This window comes from Emydura macquarii, unplaced genomic scaffold (assembly GCF_026122565.2).
Source record: "Emydura macquarii macquarii isolate MOO-44397 ecotype Brisbane River unplaced genomic scaffold, CSIRO-AGI_Emac_v2 contig_2676, whole genome shotgun sequence".
Taxonomy (NCBI): Eukaryota; Metazoa; Chordata; order Testudines; family Chelidae; genus Emydura; species Emydura macquarii.
Genome location: NW_027132813.1, coordinates 1,144,390 through 1,160,761, shown reverse-complemented (window position 1 = coordinate 1,160,761; position 16,372 = coordinate 1,144,390). Strand labels below are relative to the sequence as shown.

Here is a 16,372-nt window from a genome sequence, read left to right as displayed (position 1 = left end):
CGTCATGAAGGGCCGTCACAGCACGCTCCAGCAGGCCAGCGCCTGGGGGTCAGCCCCCCACCCCACCCTCAGTATGCCACCGGTGAAGTATTAACTCTCATTAGAGAAGTTCCCTAAGGGTAGGTCAGATTCTGTAAAGTAACCAGCACTACTGAGGGATGCAGAGAGTGCCACAGCTCAGGCAACCAGAGATCTAGATGATGAAACCATACAGCAGCATTACATGCAGAAATGGACCAGGGGGGAGGTCTGGTTGAACCAAGTGCAATGTAACACATGGTTCAGTGTGTGTTACTTGTCTTCTTTCTGTGGCTGACCTGCAGAGGGATAGGCATCTCTTGCTGCTGCTGCTGCCGCCAGCTAGGGGAGTTAGTCCTTTAGCTCAAGCAGTGAAGGTCTGTGCTGCTTTTTGGGTTCAAAGCCTGCGGCTGGCCTGTGGTGGGAGTTGCTCCATGTGGTTCTCTGCCATGGTGGATGATGGGAATGCAATGGGGCTGATGGACGGGGGACGAGGGAGATCACTGGCCAAGGACAAAACTTGGCCATTCAACAGGCATAGAACAGCTGGCTGAATGGAAAAGGGACCTTAGGAAAACCAGTGAGACTATAACAAGGTGAAGAGGTGCAGGGATGTTCTAGAGGAGAAGGAAATAGAGCCAGAGCCAGAGCCAGTATAGAGCATGTGGGCCTAACAGGCATTATCTCATCACCCCTTTCTCACATCCTAGCACATCCTTTGAAAGATCTCTATTAAAAAATACAGTTCAGCCTTGGTTACTTTTCCTTCTTCCCTCTCCCCACCAAGTATTTATGGGACCAATCCTGCAAACCCTTCCTCATGAGTAGCCTCATTCTTCCAGTGAGTAAAGACTCCTCATATGAGGAAGGGTTTACATGAGTGGGCGTGTGCTGAGACTCACATCCCTCTAGGTACGTGCACATGAAGTGGTGAAGGGGGGCAACAGTGGTCAGTCCATTCCAGGGTTACAAAAATGGTGGCACTCAGATGCCAGACTCCTAGCTTGGCTGAATTAATTATGACGAGACCTCGCTCACTTCAAGGCCTGAAGTCCCCATCTGCCCAACTCACCCCATCCCCCATGAGGTGTCTTTGGCTTCCAGAAGGTCCCCAGCACACAATGGTTTCCTTGGTTTGCTTTGCAGGCTGGGCCTTCTCCTGCCAGACCTACTGGCTTCATGCTGTGACCGCACTCTGTCAGGTCTGGGCTTTCCTCAGTCTATTCCCTGTTGCTTCCTGCTTTTTGCAACCCCAAATGGAAAAAGTATTTGGAATGCTTTAAGCTTTACCTAAGGGATGCTGATTCCTGGCCCTGGAGTGCTGAGGCTTTCTAAGGAACCATCCCTGGTACCCTCTGGCAGTGACGCCCTTCCCAGCAGCTGAGAACAGTGTAACAGTCGGAGCACAGTCTCAAAAAAAGGAGGAAAAAATTGGCCTTGTAGTTTTGAACATTTCCTCTAAGCTTCCCTTCAGCTCTACGTGCCTGCATGCCCCAGGATCTTTGGCGCATAAAGAGTTAACCACCTCTCCCAAAGGGAATGCGCTGCTAGTCCTTGCTTCTCTTGGCCCCAGGCAGGACCCCTCTGTGGGAGAGTAAGTCTGCAGCTCTGGGGCTGGGATGGGGTTCGGGTCACAGGTGCAGCAGGGCAGTGTGGGGTGGCTGTCATTTAGCACTGTTCCAGCCAATCTGGGCCTCTGGAGGCAGGGCTGGGAACCACAGCACCCTGTCTTTCTTTTCTTCCCTTTCTGGCACGTGGTCATCAGTCTGTCATTTTGTGCCATTGTCACACATGGCACTGCTGCTTGCCCACCCTGCTGTCACCCCCTCCTACAAGACATCAAAGCCACCAAGGGGCCATGGGGCTGGGAGGAAATGCAGCAGATGCTGAGCCTTCCTTTGGAGACCAAGAGGCAGCAACCTCTCCGTCCCATATGCGGAGTGGGGCACCAGGGCCTCGTTTTCTGAGCTATCCCCTCCCTTCCCACGTCCTGTGTCTGGATGCACGGTGATCAGTAGGGAGACCCTTGCTGCCCTCTTCTCACAGTGAGGTCTCCATGCAGGACCCATTCCGATGGAGGTGGCGGTGGTCGTGGTTGAGGCAGCCCTCGTTGCGGTGCACAATAAGGACGGGGAAGTAGAGGGCATCCTGGTAAGCAGGAGGGTCCTCCTCCTCCACGGTGACCTGGCTGGAGAGGCGGGTCTGCTCGGTCGGGCAGCTCTGCTCATTCAGGCTCCCACTCCGGCTCTGCCAGAGGCAGCTGCGCCGGGAGCCATAGAGGCGGCCCAGCGAAAAGCGGCTGCTGCTGAAGGGGATCCTGGGGCTGCCGTTGCAGATGCTCAGGGCGCTGCGGGAGAAGATGGAAGAGCTGCTTATAGTCCTGTGGCACCGCTCGCAGTTCTGCCGGTAGCCCCCATACCTGCAAGCGGAGTAGCTGGTGCAGCTGGAGAGCCCCACCAAGTCCATCAGGACAGCTTCTGAGTAGCTGGGCACTAGCTGCTGGTTGGATCGGATGTGCCACTCCAGCTCAGTGCTGTCCACCGTGTTGACACGGGGCATCCTCCTGCAGAAGGAGCGCTCCTCGGCTGGTGTTACTGCCACATAGTCAAACCCAAAGAGCTTCTCCACGTGGTAATGGACGTAGGAGGTGCGGTACTCATTCAGCACCCGCAGGGGCCAGGACAGGGTCATGAGGGCAGCCACCCAGAAGACGTAATGGGACACGTACCAGGGCAGGTTGTCTGGGTCTGAAAAGGCCACCATGTATTCCTTGAAGTCCACGTTCTTGAGGTGCATCCCCTCCCTGGCCTCCATATAGTCGTCCAGCCCCTCATTCTCAGTGAAGAAGCGGGCACGTTGGGTCAGGTAAGAGTTCTCGGACTCCACGTTGGCAAAGCTGAAGCATTTGGTGAAGCGGAGTCGAGTGGCTGGGTAGCTCTCCAGGTCCATCAGATCCTTGGAGATGTCCTTGACCCCACAGTTGGAGTAATCAAACTCAGCCTCTGACACATGGGTGTTGACCCTCTCATGATACACCTGAGTGGTGGTGTAGGCATCCCCATTGCGGTAGCGGGTGACCTGCCGGGTCCTCCGGACATAGTGGTAGCTGATGGCTTTCCACCAGATGCATGGAGTGGCCTGCTGCATCCTCTGCACGCGCTCGTGCACGCTCTCCACATCCACCTTGTACTGGAGCTCGTTGCGAGTGTAGCAGTGCCAGCACTCCACCAGGTAGACCACATAGAGCATCACCAGGAAGGCCAGGGGGATGTAAACATAGCCGTTGGAACAGGGGCTATCGTGGTACATCATGGACTTGCCCTTGTAGGCACTGTCAAAGGTCAGCCGGGTGACTTTGGTCACGTGGCACCAGGTCATAGCTCCCATGCAGCTGTACATGAGAAGGGAGAGGAGTAGGCATTTCCAGTGGGATTCTCTGCAGAGGGACTTACTGAGGGACTGTTTCACTGGCCGCTGCTGCTCCATGTGCCCAGGGAAACCGGGTAAGAGGGGGAGAAAGAAGAGGGGGAGACGTTAATAGCCTGCAGCAGAAAAGGGAAAGCCAACCCGCTGAAGAGAGCGTTGATTAGCTCCTGCAATTAGCTGGCTAAAGAATGAATTACAGATTGCTGTCCTCAGAGGTAACAGATCCCATTCAGAGGCTACTCCTCAGAGATAATCCTCTCAGCAGGCAGGTGAGAGGGGCCAGAGGTCTATGCTTCATCCTGAGTTGATGCTCCTTGTGGCTGGTGCCCAATTCCCATATTGTGCAGAGCCTCTGGCTACTGCAATGGGAGTCGGTGCCCACTTCCTGCCCTTCCAGGACTGCCACGTGTCTCCCTCTCCTAGGAGATGCGAACAGGGCATGCTGTCCCTGCCTGGATGATATGGACACATGGCCCTCCCTTCCAGACTGACTGTGGTCACACTGCTCCACTCAGAATCTAGCATCAAAGAGCAGAGCAGACAGGATCCCTTCCCTCTGTCACTTGAAGCCAATGCCATGATCTCCAGGATACCTAGGGAATGGCAATCCCATCTCTGATTGGGAAGGTAATACCCCATCATGCCTGCAAGCCTCTGCCATGATTCACTGTTGCTGCAGGCTACAGCCAGAGGCTAAGTGGCTGTCTCCCCTACTCCTCACTGCCTGCCATAACTGTGAATCAGCAAGGGGCCGCCCTAAGCAGCAATTCCACTCACAGGGCAGCTGTTGGCAGGTATGGCAGTCCAGCTGTTAACCTGCCAGCCTCAGGAAAGGCCCTTGTGCAGGGGAGCTACAATGGGTTGTAAATCCCCCATCGCTGTTCCTTCAACAATGCCTGACACAAACAGCACTGCAAGCGGAACAGTGCTCAAGCATGCAAATTCCCCACCTCGAACATGCAAGCTCCCCCCAGCACTGTGACAGTGACCTTTCACGCGCAAGCTCCCTCCAGCACTATGACAGTGACCTTTTGCGTGCAAGCTCTCCCCAGCACTGACAGTGACCTCTAGCTTGCAAGTTCCCCAATGCCCCTGGCACTGCAAGATTAACCTCTAGTGTGCAAGTTTCTCCCCCTCACTGCAACAGTGACCTTTAGCCTGCAACTTCCCCTACCTCCTTCAAGCACTGTGGAATTTGGCTATGACACTGGGGTGAAAACCCTTCTTGAGAAAATTGCTCTGGATTCTTTAAAGAACAGGAGCGGGCAGGATATCAGTCTCATCTATCACATAGCACCTGAACTCCAGCACCTCATAATACTATGCTAAAAGGGGGTTGGTGATGACTCAGGTAGAGTACAGCCTGACCCTACTTAGGGCTTGTTTATACAGCGAGTTATTGCGCAGCAAGCCGGGATGTGAATCTATGCACATCAACTAACACAGTAGTGTCCACAGAGACATCACCCGAGGGGCCACAATGTGGGATCCCAGCTTTGAGCTGCTTGCAAAGCACTTATTGGGGGGTGTTGGGATCTTAGATTTGCTGTTCTCCTCTATCTTATGCAAGCAGAGACGCTTTGATGCATTGTCCATTATTATTACAATATGTGAACGACTTTGGTTCTCTTCCTCTTCTGTATGTTTTAGGCCACACAGGAGCAAACACTTAAAACTTATGCCAAAATAGCTATATCAGTCAGGGGTGTGAAAAAACCCACATCCCCTAGTGATGTAGCGATGCTGACAAAAACCCCAGTGTAGAAGCAGCTGTGCTGACGGAAAAGTGCTTCAGTCAGCATAGACAATGTCATGCAGGGAGCTGGTGTTCATACACTGACAGAAAAACCTTCTCATGGCATAGGTTGTGTCTACACTAGGGGGCCATGCTGACATAGGCTCTGTAGTGTAGATATAGCCTCAGGTTTTATACCCAAAACACAATTAACCCTGGAACTCATTGCCACAAGACATACATTCAAGCCAAGAGCATAGCAGAATGAGACATTTATGAGAAAAGGAAAACATCCAGGGTTACATTAGCGAGGAAACAAAAATAAAAGAGATAGAAAACCTCTTGCTTTAGGGCATGCATCAGCTTCTAACTGATAGAGGTAGGAGGAGACTTCACCTGGGAACAGGTAATTTCATAACAGTCAATTGCAGAGTTTCTTGCACCTTCCTCGGAAGCAGCTTATGTTAGTCATTGTCACAGACAGGATACTGGGCTAGGTGGACCACTGGGCTGAATGGATGCAGCAATTCTATGGTATTGTTTTTCCATGACAGGGAAGCTGATCTCAGTAGTTGACAGTATATGTAAATAGCTGTGTATTTGGATGAGCCCCTAACAAACATGACCCCGAATGATTTTCAGGATTGGTAAAGATCCCACCACACTTTTTCTAAGAATCATGGTTTGCCCCCGTGCCCTTGGCCAAAAATATCCCCTTCCTGCTCCTGTGTCTCCCTCTCAACATCTCTAACGATGCCCTAGCCCCTGTACTTTGTAGATTGGATGATATGCGGCCCTGTAAATGTAAAATGTTGTTATTTTTCACTTTACCTCCTATAAAATACAGTGTTGGTTGAGTATGGCTGTGGCATCCCATCCCAGAGGTGGTTGCATTTCAGCAGAAAGGGGAGTAGTCCTTTCATGTGCCCAATCTATGAAATGCTTTGGGATGAAGAATGTGACAGGAATCTAATATATTATTTACAGCAACACAGTCAAAATAATAATCAAATATTTGTTTCAATTCCTTCCCTGTGTTACTGACAGCAGTTGAGGCCAAATGGACAGAAATTTTAACCTCTCAATGACTTGATTGCATGGATGCTGTCTGTTCACTATGCTTTTCTTGGCTTGTGTCCCTGAATCTGGGTTGGTTAGTTTCACTTCCTGGTTCTTCTGCGCTAACATGAGGTAAGCAGCTGATACAAAGACTCCTTTACCTGATGTTCATTTTGGACTGTAACTTTGCATTCTGGGGTTACACTTTTGTAGTGCAGAGGCACATGGCCAGAGGGTTGAGCTATGTAAGCCATCAGACCTGGCTGGAAATTCTGTTGGGGGAAACTGAGGCTGAGTGGATGCAGGGTCATGCATCTGCCATGAGGACGTGTGCAGTGGATGGCACACAGGTAATGACAGTCTTCCACCATTTACAAAACCTAAAATGTTGGCCCTCAACTGTCATTGCTCTTAAACTGAACAGCTCCATGTGCATCTAGCTGAGCTCACTGGATGTAGAACTTGTGGGGTCCAGCCTCATTGAGTGGAAACTGTGCCTGTGCCTTTTCTCCTGTGGTGTTCCCCCCTCTCCTGGCTTACAGTTAGGGAGTGCAACTGTACTATCAGCAGTGTGCATGCAAACTCAATGGAAACAGCTTCTGCCCTGCTCTTTCAATAATAACAATCCTCTGGCCCCTTCCATCCAAGGACCAGAAAGTGCTTTATAGACACTAACTAATTAAGCCTCATAACCCACACTCCCCCACCCCCAGAGCTGGTTCAGTACCAATGTCACCCCAGTAGAGAGGGGAAGCTAAGGCACACAGTAAGGAGGGCATTTACCCAGGTTCACACAGTGAGTGCTGGCAATAGAATCGAGACATCCTGTGCTTTAACCACAACCTCTGCCCCACAAGCTGGGACTAGAACCTGAGTTCTGACTTGGTCTCTTCAACTCTGATCCTTCCTCCCTAAACTTGCCAAAACCTGCCCCTACTGACCAGGTCCTGGTCCTGGCCAAGGTGAGTTTTGTCCGAGTGGCGTAGGACCTGGAATGGACTCGGACCACTGAGATTTTTTTCACTCTGCTGTAGTGAGAGTCCCATCCTAGGAGTATGTCTTTAATGAGTGGAACACAGAATGCTGTGTGTAGAACATCAAAGAGCATGGTGGCTGGATAAAACCCTTCATGTGTGTTGCTGTTGCTCCTGGAGTATTAAGAATGCTGAACTCACAGGGTGCAGCGAGGAGCCGGCTGGGTTCTAGAGCCTGGGGATGGGTCTCTTGGGCAGAACTAGTCTCCAGGCAACAGCCTCAGCACAAAAAGCTGGGGCTGGCTCTGTGTGATGGAGCTGGGAGCTTGAGAGCCGACAGAAGCAAGTCCCAGCCCTTCTCTGAATCGTGACACAGAATCACATCAGTGTCACATCTGCAGGGCCCAGGAGACAGGGAGTGACAGAATGAAGCAAAAAGGAAGAGGAAGGAGAACAGGAAGGAAGGGAGCACTTAGTGGGAAGGCCTGTTCAGAGCTGTGTTGAATCCTCTCAGCTCGGCCCTATAGTGCAGTCACAAGAGCTTCCTGGCTTTCTCTTCTGTCCCCACCCCCATACCCTGTTTCCCAGCTTGGCCCTGCTCTGCAGCATTATAAGATCTCCCAGTTTCCCCCTATGCTCTGCTCCCTAACTCAGCCCTGCCCTACTCACTTACAGGAGTTTGGGTTCCCTTTGTGCTCTGTTCCCTGGCTCAACACAGTAGAATCACAGGAGCTTTAGGGCTCCCCTGCTTCCCTCTTCCAGCAGAGCAGTTCTATGGGAGCCTCACAGCCAGGGACTCCTGCACCACTGACTGCCCTGACAGCCCCTCTTTCTGGGGGTGGTTTCACAGTGCAGAAGGGGGCCCTCAAAGAGATATTCCCCAGCTTGCCCCTCATGGATCTGGGGACACAGCCTGACCCAGCAGTTCTGAGTCTGCTTTATGATACAGGAGAGCTTCTGTACTGCTGAAGGGCAGCAGAGCACAGGGGGCCCTGGAGTAAGGTGGTCCTGGGCTTCTGGCAGATCCCCAAGGTCCATGCCAATCTCAGGGTATGTGAGAGGTTCACTGGCCAATGGGAATGATGAGCACATTGTAGAAATCAAGCTTTGTTTAAAGGAAACTCACAAGCAGAGAAAAGGAATCAATCAAATAAATCAATGTGCTAGAATGGCAGTTTGGGGGGGACATCATCCTGAAGAGAGATGGGCCCCAGGCCATGTGGGACTTCGGGGACAGTAAATTGAATTTCACCTGGCGGCCAGCGCTTTCACTAGCTTGTCCTGCTCAAGAGGCAGACACCATTTGCTGTAGCTTCCAAGTAGCGCTGTGGCTAGTCCCAACTGAAGCTCTTTGCAGTTATCTATCTAGGGCATGAGAAGTGCTACAGGCAAACTCTTTATCCCAGAAGCTGGGTTTAATAGAGCCCTAGTCCATGCATTACCCTCTTCCTAAGACTATGCAGCTTTCAAATACTGCAGTGCTTTACAGGGTCACAGTAACTCCTGCTACAAATCTCTCTCTCACATACACGCACACTCTCCTCTCCCTGAGCTGCAAATTTACTCTCTCTGAAAACCAACAACTCCAAAGCTATTGCACCCAATAGAAACTCTGCTAAAGCTGCCTGCAGGGGCTACCAAGGAAGTGGGGCCCTTCTTCTGTGCCCCTGGCTTTAAGGAAGAGAACTGGAGATATGGAAAAGTCCAGAATACCAAAGAAGCAGGCACAGGGGAAATCCCTTTATTGCCAGAACAGCTTCTCTCTCAGCAGTGGAGACTGCATTATGAGTGCAGCTATGATCTGCCCACTGCAGCCCAATGAAATGAGGCGAGAAGTTTGCCCTACTTCACTGTAAACAGAGTTTCCCTCTAGCTGAGTTCACTGCAAGCATCCTCCACTGTCTATACTTCTTAACATCTCGGTGCGGTTAGCAAATCTGTTCTTACACCTGCACCTCTGCAAGTATACATTCTTCTACTACAGGAGCAGGAGTCAGGCCTCTTTCCTGCCATCCCTGGCTCTGACACTGGCTCACTGCATGACCTTGATCAAGTCCCTTCACCTCACTGCATCTCACTTTCCTACTCTATAAGGGACTAATGATCCTGAGCCCAAGGGGCTGAGGAGGCTGAGTTCACAGAGGTGTGTGAGGTGCTTTGATATGCTCAGATGGGAAAGGCAAAGGGTGACATTACTATTCTTGCCTCCCGTGCCCTTACACAATAGCAGCTACTACACCCAGGTTCTGCCACTGCCACCATCACTGAGATTAAAAATGCTGAAATCCATCTCAAGCAAGCAATGTTGCTAGTGATGCCTGAAGCAGAATGGGCTCTGTCTTACTATCCCAACTCTTATTCCTAGCAATGAAGTGAGTGCATGTGACTGAAAGAAGCATGGAGGGCAGGAGGTGGAGGAATGAAATCAGTTAGTCATTGTTTGGACTAAATTCTTAGAAAGGCTCCCTGACTTTGAGATCCAGCAGGTGGCAGCATTTGAAGCCCTGCAGAATGGGCTGTATGGGACAACCCAGCTCCCAGGAGACCAGCTGGATGGACTAAGGGGCCCTTTTCCATCCTGAGCCTCACTGCTGCTCCAACATTAAATACAGAGCAAATCGAGAACCCCTTAGCACTCTGTAGATGGTCGCCCTGGTCGCAACTCTTTCCAAACAGTCCAACCCTGCACACGTCTATGATGCATCTACTTACCAAGTGACCCAAACCGTTCCCAGCCTAGTGGGCTCCTGTACTCTCCCCTAAATGGACCCAGCCCATGCCCAACTTTGCATCAACAGTTCTTCCCTACTGCTGTCCAAGCCCTTCCCTCCCCCAGATGCGATGGTGATGTTAGGAGAAGCAGATCAGCCGCAGGGGAGCTAGGGAAAGGACTTCACACCTGCCCTCCAGCTCATCAGCAAAGAACACTCTAGCTTTCTGGACATACACCTCCCTCCCCCCCCAACCCATCTCCATGGCCTTATACCACTCAACTTTCCGGTGTCATCCAAGTAGGAATTGGCCAGGGGTTTGAAGGGTTATGTGTCCCAGAGACAGAGCTCCAAAATGCTGAAGTAATGAGCCCCAAACCACCAGTGTGGGGTTCAGGTGGCCCCTGCATGGAACAAATGGACAGTGATTTTCAGGTTAATCTGCTGGGAGTCATTAGCAGCAGTTTCCATGGCTTTGCCTTGCAGATTTGCTTACATCAGATAAGAGTAATAAGCCTTGCGTCTCCCCTGCAGCAACCAATCCCCAGAACAAGACTTGGAGAGGCCAGATTCTGCCCAGGATCATACCTGGGAAACCCCACTGACTTCAGTGGACTGGCACGTTTTGGATGTCCTTTGTCTGACTCGGTGTGAGGGTCAGCCCCCATCTCAGCAAACCCTGCAGCTGTGCCCCACAACCCTACACTCCAGCTGTGGTGACCAGCTTCCACCAGGAAACATCTGGCTCATCCCAAGGGTGGCAATGCTGCCACCTGCAGAAGAAAGGGAAAGAATGGGCATTTGGGATCCAGGGAGACCTGCAGGGAGCCTGCGCAAGCAGTGACATCACATCTTCCAGATTATACAGGGACATGGGGAGAGTTTGTTCTACCCACAGAAGGCACTTGAGAAGTGGGAGCATAGTTCTGACAGCTCAGGTACCCACAGCTTATTCCCAGGCCTCAGTGCTTGCTGGAGATGGGGACAGCTTGCTGGAATTGCCACAAGTGGATGTCTGAGAGACTCTGATCTGACTTGCACCTCATCAGCATGGATAGGATAGCACTGGGTTCTGCAGAACCAGGCAAGTCAGTCCATTAGGGCGAAGGGCCAAAGTCAGACCTGGTGGAGCAGCATGGCTGAGTGGAGTGGTACTGGTTCAGCCCAATGTGTGTGCAGCAGACAGGAAGGAATTTTTTGGATTCTCTCAAGCCCTTAGTCAGCCCTGCAGTTACACAGAGCAGTGGCTGAAACTGTATCAGGTTTCTGGGAAATCAGTGCCCTGGTATGGGATGTGACAATGCAAGGCACCATCAAGGAGTTCAGAACGGCTGTGGTTCCCCTCACTTTCATCTCCATGTTGTCCAATTTCCTGTCCTTTTCTCCAGTGTTTCCTACAGGCTCTGCCCAAAGGGCTCCTACTGCTGGGAGCTGAGCATGTTCCTCAGGGACTCAGATTTTATGAACAGTGAAGACAGCAGTATATGCTGCCAATCTCCATGTGAGAACATTCTATCCCCCACATGACCTGATGCCTTGGACAGGTTTTGTACAGAGCAGCAATGCTTCCACCTAATCTTTGTGGTGACTGGGCATTTGAGGGGATATGTAGTTTTTCCCTGGTAGGGAACAAAAGTCACCACAGTGTGATGGCTGGCTGGTACCTACGTGAAATGTGCATGTAGTGTCTCTACCTGCTTCCCAGGGGAGAGCTGTCTACATTATGAAAAACGCCAGCATGACTGTGTAACCCACACTGAGAGAGTAAGGGGTTTTGTCCTTCTCCAATGGAGGTTCCACATGAGGAGATAAGAGCCTACTATAGCTGTTGGCTAAGGTAAATACTCCTTAGCTCAAGCAGTGGAGTAGCTCATGCTTTTAGCACTATTGGCTCCAGACTGAAATCCTCCTTTCAGCCGGAACAGGGTTATATTATACCGATATCCTTGTTGGCAGCCTCTGCAGAAAGATCAAAGACTAGACTATCTTCTCATATTCCCCAAGGCAGGGGATGGTGTGTGTAAGGGATGCTGCCTGGCGTGGCTCATCTTATACTTGTTCTAAGCATAGAGGCTGTCATTCTCCAGGGCACTCACTCTAGCACCATTCACCAGTCCCTATGGTTACATGAAAATAACACCGATTTTTAAAAAACAACCCATCAGATAGGGACTCGGCTCCCTTTGAAGCAGCATCACACTCAGCTTTCTCTTTTGGGGACCTGGCCTTGTCATAGACTGTTCAAGTCAAAAGAGGTGAAGGAACTTGTCCCAGCCCAGAATAAGCATCTTTCTACAATACAGATTCACCCCACAGTTTGACTCTAATTGTCAGCATCTACTCTTGAGAAGCCCTGAACTCAGATTCAGGGTCATGGAATGGGAGTGGGGAAAGGAAGCCAGGAGCATAGGTCAGTGGGACAGCTGTGTGGGGGGAACCCAGGGCTGGAATAGCCAGGGGTTGCAGGTCAGGAGTGAGGGGCAGCAGCAGAGTTGTGTGTGCGACACTTATGTAGCTTCCCTGTCCTTCTCCCTTTTTCCTGCTCCAGGTGGTGAACGAGTCTCCCACAAATTTGTTCACAATTAAACACTTTTTTAGAAAAGTGTGTGTGCACGCACATGTCGTTCCCAGGTAAAAAAAGGGCAGAGAAAACTGGGATTATGCAGCAGCCAACAACTATCACCCCACCCTCTCATCAGCTCCCCTACTCAGCTCTGGCCGTGTTGCTGTTAAGAAAGCTGGCCTGGAGTCACTCTCTCCCATGGAATTGAATGCCTTTCTAGCTATGTACTCCAAGAGCAGAGAGCTCAGGCAAGTACCAACCCCACACTTAGAAGACCAGAGTCTTTAAGCCCCAGGCAGGTGCTCACAGTGTGGCACTATGGCCCCACAGACCACTGGTGGGTCATCTTGGTAATATTGCTTCATTTCCTGGGGACCCTAATACGTGAACATGCTTCTCTCAGGTAAACAAAGGGATTTCCCCACCACCATTCCCCATGCTTCTGGCTCCCTGCAGCTCATACACCTCCTTGCTGTTCAGTGTCTGATGCTTGGGCTCTACAAGAATGCCCAGCAAGATGGGCACTGTGCTGCAGTATTCCTGGAGCCAGGGGGCACGTTGGCTCCTACGTTACCCTAATCTGCACTTTGTGCCTCCTTTCTCATTGGCATTCAACCTGCCCGCTCCCCCCACACACACACACAAAAAGCCCACAAAGAGCAGTTGCATCTCTCTTGCATCCCAAATCCCTGATGCGCCTCATGGAGCAGCAGCTGGGGAATCCCTCTGGATTCTGCGCATCAACAATCCCCCCCGCCTTCCCCAATGCCAGTCCAAACTTCCTTCATGCACCTGTGTTGGCCATTGCCACGAGGGTTTCCCATATTTTTACTGGACACCACAACTTCCTTCTAGTGCAATAAGCCAACACCTTTTGCATCAGTGCCCAATGACAGGAACAATAAACTGGTGCTTTCATCTGTTCCTTCAGCCTCCCAAAACATTCAACCCTTCCCTTCTAGCCCATGCATGATTCCCCCCTCCCCATCCAGATCTCCTGCCTCCCCTCAGAGCTTTTCAGTGCCTGTGTTTATATGGTTGTTGCAGTCCTGAGCAGTAAAGATTCAGCTACCATGGTGATAAACACAGTATGAAAAAAAAGAAAAACTGAGACAAATGGATGCATAAGGTGTAAGTGGGGAAACAGATAGATAGTTCCTCTGGATGATAATTATGTAGATAGATCTTCTCACACCCATATGCTGGCTAAACCATGCTGTCAGGTATGAGGTAACTGGGTTAAGCGGGATCAGCTGCCAACCAAGGTTTCCACTAGCCCGGGCAATTCAGCAGTGCTGCCCACCAGACTCTGGCACAGTCCCTTACGGAGACCCCATCAGCCTCAATTTGCAGGACTCCATTGACTATGGTCTACTTGTCCATGCTTACACATGCAGTTGGCAGTTTTAACTACCTCCCATCCACTGAACCATAAAGTTAGATCTAAGGAAGCCTGGGTAGGCCCTCCTGTCCATCCCTGGGGAACCAGGGCAAGCCTGATCCACATCCTTTCTCAACATCCAGCCTACACGGCCCTTTGTTCAGTTTCATCCCGGCCTTCCTAGTCCTCAGCGCCCACACCGTGGGGTCTGCACCCCGCAGCGGGTCCCACCCTGTCCCCCTGAGCTAGTGCCCGGCCAGCGCGCAGCAGGGCTTCTCCTCCCCCTGCCAGAGGGATCTTGGGAAACCCCCCACCCCAGTGGGGCAAGACTAGAGCCAGGATCCGGGGCGCCCTTCCGAGCTCCCGCCCCAGGGCGCCCGGCCGATTCCGTACCTGGATGCCAAGCCCCGGCCGGGACACTCACCGCCGGGGTCTAGCCCCGGGGCGCGGAGCCTCAAGCGCGCTGCCATGCCGGTGCCATGCAAAGCCTCTCGCGTCGCATGCAGCCGGTTAGCGCCAGGGGCGGGCAGGTCGCTCTGTCCTCACCTCCTCTCGGCCCCCCTCCGCCTCCTCCGCGGGCACCGAGGTGCTGCTGCCTCTCTCGGCCGCCGAGGCTGGGGGGGACATGGTGGCGGGCGGCGGCCCCCCGGCGCGGTGCCTCCCAGGTGGCCAGCGCTGGCGCCCAGCAGCCGCATTATCCCGCCACCAGCCGGGCTCTCGCAGGAGTCGGGCGCCGCCGGGGGGCCGCCGCCGCCGTGCCCGGCATGGCCCCGGAGCCCCGCGGCGCTGAGCGGCCAGGCGGCAGCCCCGAGCCGAGCCGCCCCACCATGGACAGCGCGCTCCCGGGCTCGGTCGGGCCGCAGCGGGCGCTCCAGCCGCAGGGGAAGGGGAGCCGGGGAGGGGGAGGCCGGGGAGGGGGAGAGACGAGGGGCTGGGGGCCAGGCGGGGAAGCAGGGAGCACGGGGGGAAGGGGGATGGGGAGGGGCGGGGAGCGCGGCCGCCCTGGCTCCTCTCTCTCCCGCTGCTGGGGAGACGTGTGACCTTGAGGCTGCAGCCGCCGCCGCCGCGCTGCCTCCCTCCCTTTATGCGCCGAGCTCGCGGTGCCCGCGGGAGCCCGGCGCCCCCTCCCCGCGCGCCGCCCCGCCCCGCCCCGCCTTGCGCGCGAGCCGCCGAGCTCGCCAAGCCCGGCCCCTCCGCGCGGCTGCTGCGAAGGCGGGCGCGGGGTGTGACAGCGGCGCTGGCCGCAGGCGCCGGGCTTTCCCCGCAGCTCCCTCCTCCTCGCCCGAAGGGCGGCGCTAGAGGAGCCGCCCCTGGCTGACGTTAGGAGCGTGCCGAGGGTCCGCCTGGCACGTGTCCGGCCCCCGTCTGGGGTCCGCGGGGAGCGGGGCCTCCCCGGCCGGTGCGGGTTCACGCTGCTGGCAGGCAGCAGCTGAGCCCACGAGGGCTGGCTAGGCTCGCGCTCCGCCCACGTGCCGGGGAGACGCAGGGCTGCTGCTGCTGGCTCCGGGGGGCGAGCAGGTGCATTGCAGAGTGGGGGAAGGACTCCGGCTGGCTGAGGGAAAAAGCTGTGCCAGACTTCCAGGCCACCTCAGGCGGGGCGGGACCATCTGAGCCCCGTGCAGTGAAATGAGCTGCGGGCGGGGTCTTAACCCACTTCCTAGCAGGCAGGTGTCCAGCTCACAAACCCCATTGGTGCTAACCGGATCATTGCTGACAGCCTCCTATGAGGCCAGAGTGACCCAGCTCACCTCTCCCCCTGGAGGTTGGTTCCCCCAGGCAGGGCTGAGATACACTGGGGAGTGAGGCTATGGAGGAAACTTAACCTGCCTGCTCTACCTATTCTGTGGCTAGAGACCTTCAGGCTCCAGGCCTGGCAGTCTGGAGCTTTTCATTAACACTGAATGGTCATGACTTTCCATAGGTGTGAGAATACCTGAGCCAGGCAGCTGCAGTGCTTTGAGGGGACACTCTTAGTGATTTAATGAGCCAGAGCCACATGAAAATAGATGCGACAGCAGGGAGCAAATCCAGGGCCTTCAGTGCCAAAAGCACAACTGCATATACTTAAGACAGAAACTATCAACCAAGTGTAAATAGCGGACATTTATCCTCATGGGTTTGAGCCACTCAGGAGAGTCATGATCCATCTATGTAGGTATTGATAACTCTCGTATCATGCACACAGAGCTGACATATTATAGGGGAACGGGCCCCCTCAGTGGGTTCTTCTTTCTGCCCAGTTCAGGAGAATGAATACAAACACCCAGTTCATCATCCACGTTCATTCTCTCTGCGTATCGCTCTCCATGTCTCTGTCTCTCTCTTTGTGTCTCTCTCTTTCTGGGGTTCAGTTCAGAACAGCATCAGAAAATTAGGACTCCTCCCCAATGCTTCTCCCAACCCCTTTGTGCTGCAGATCCATTGAGATCCATTTATTCCTGAAGGTCTCTAGTTGCTGGCCGATTGTAGCCAGAACTCTCTCACCACAGAAACCAGCTAGATTTC

General features: G+C 53.3%; 1 protein-coding gene across 1 annotated transcript; it reads right to left on the bottom strand.

Annotated features, from left to right (window-relative positions):
- Positions 1-142: 142 nt before the first annotated feature.
- Positions 143-14,760, bottom strand: TMEM151B (transmembrane protein 151B). Its single transcript, XM_067565370.1, has 2 exons — positions 14,414-14,760; positions 143-3,495 (listed from the first exon to the last, which is right to left on the bottom strand). Exons 1-2 carry the CDS (start codon positions 14,492-14,494, stop codon positions 2,059-2,061), a joined length of 1,518 nt encoding a protein of 505 aa, XP_067421471.1. The 5' UTR covers positions 14,495-14,760; the 3' UTR covers positions 143-2,058.
- Positions 14,761-16,372: the final 1,612 nt, after the last annotated feature.

Coding starts and splice junctions, on each gene's coding strand:
- TMEM151B (XM_067565370.1), bottom strand. CDS start 14,494: ATGTCCCCCCCAGCCTCGGCGGCCGAGAGAGGCAGCAGCACCTCGGTG. Junction 3,496..14,413: donor CGGAGGGGGGCCGAGAGGAG/GTGAGGACAGAG, acceptor CACATGGAGCAG/CAGCGGCCAGTGAAACAGTC.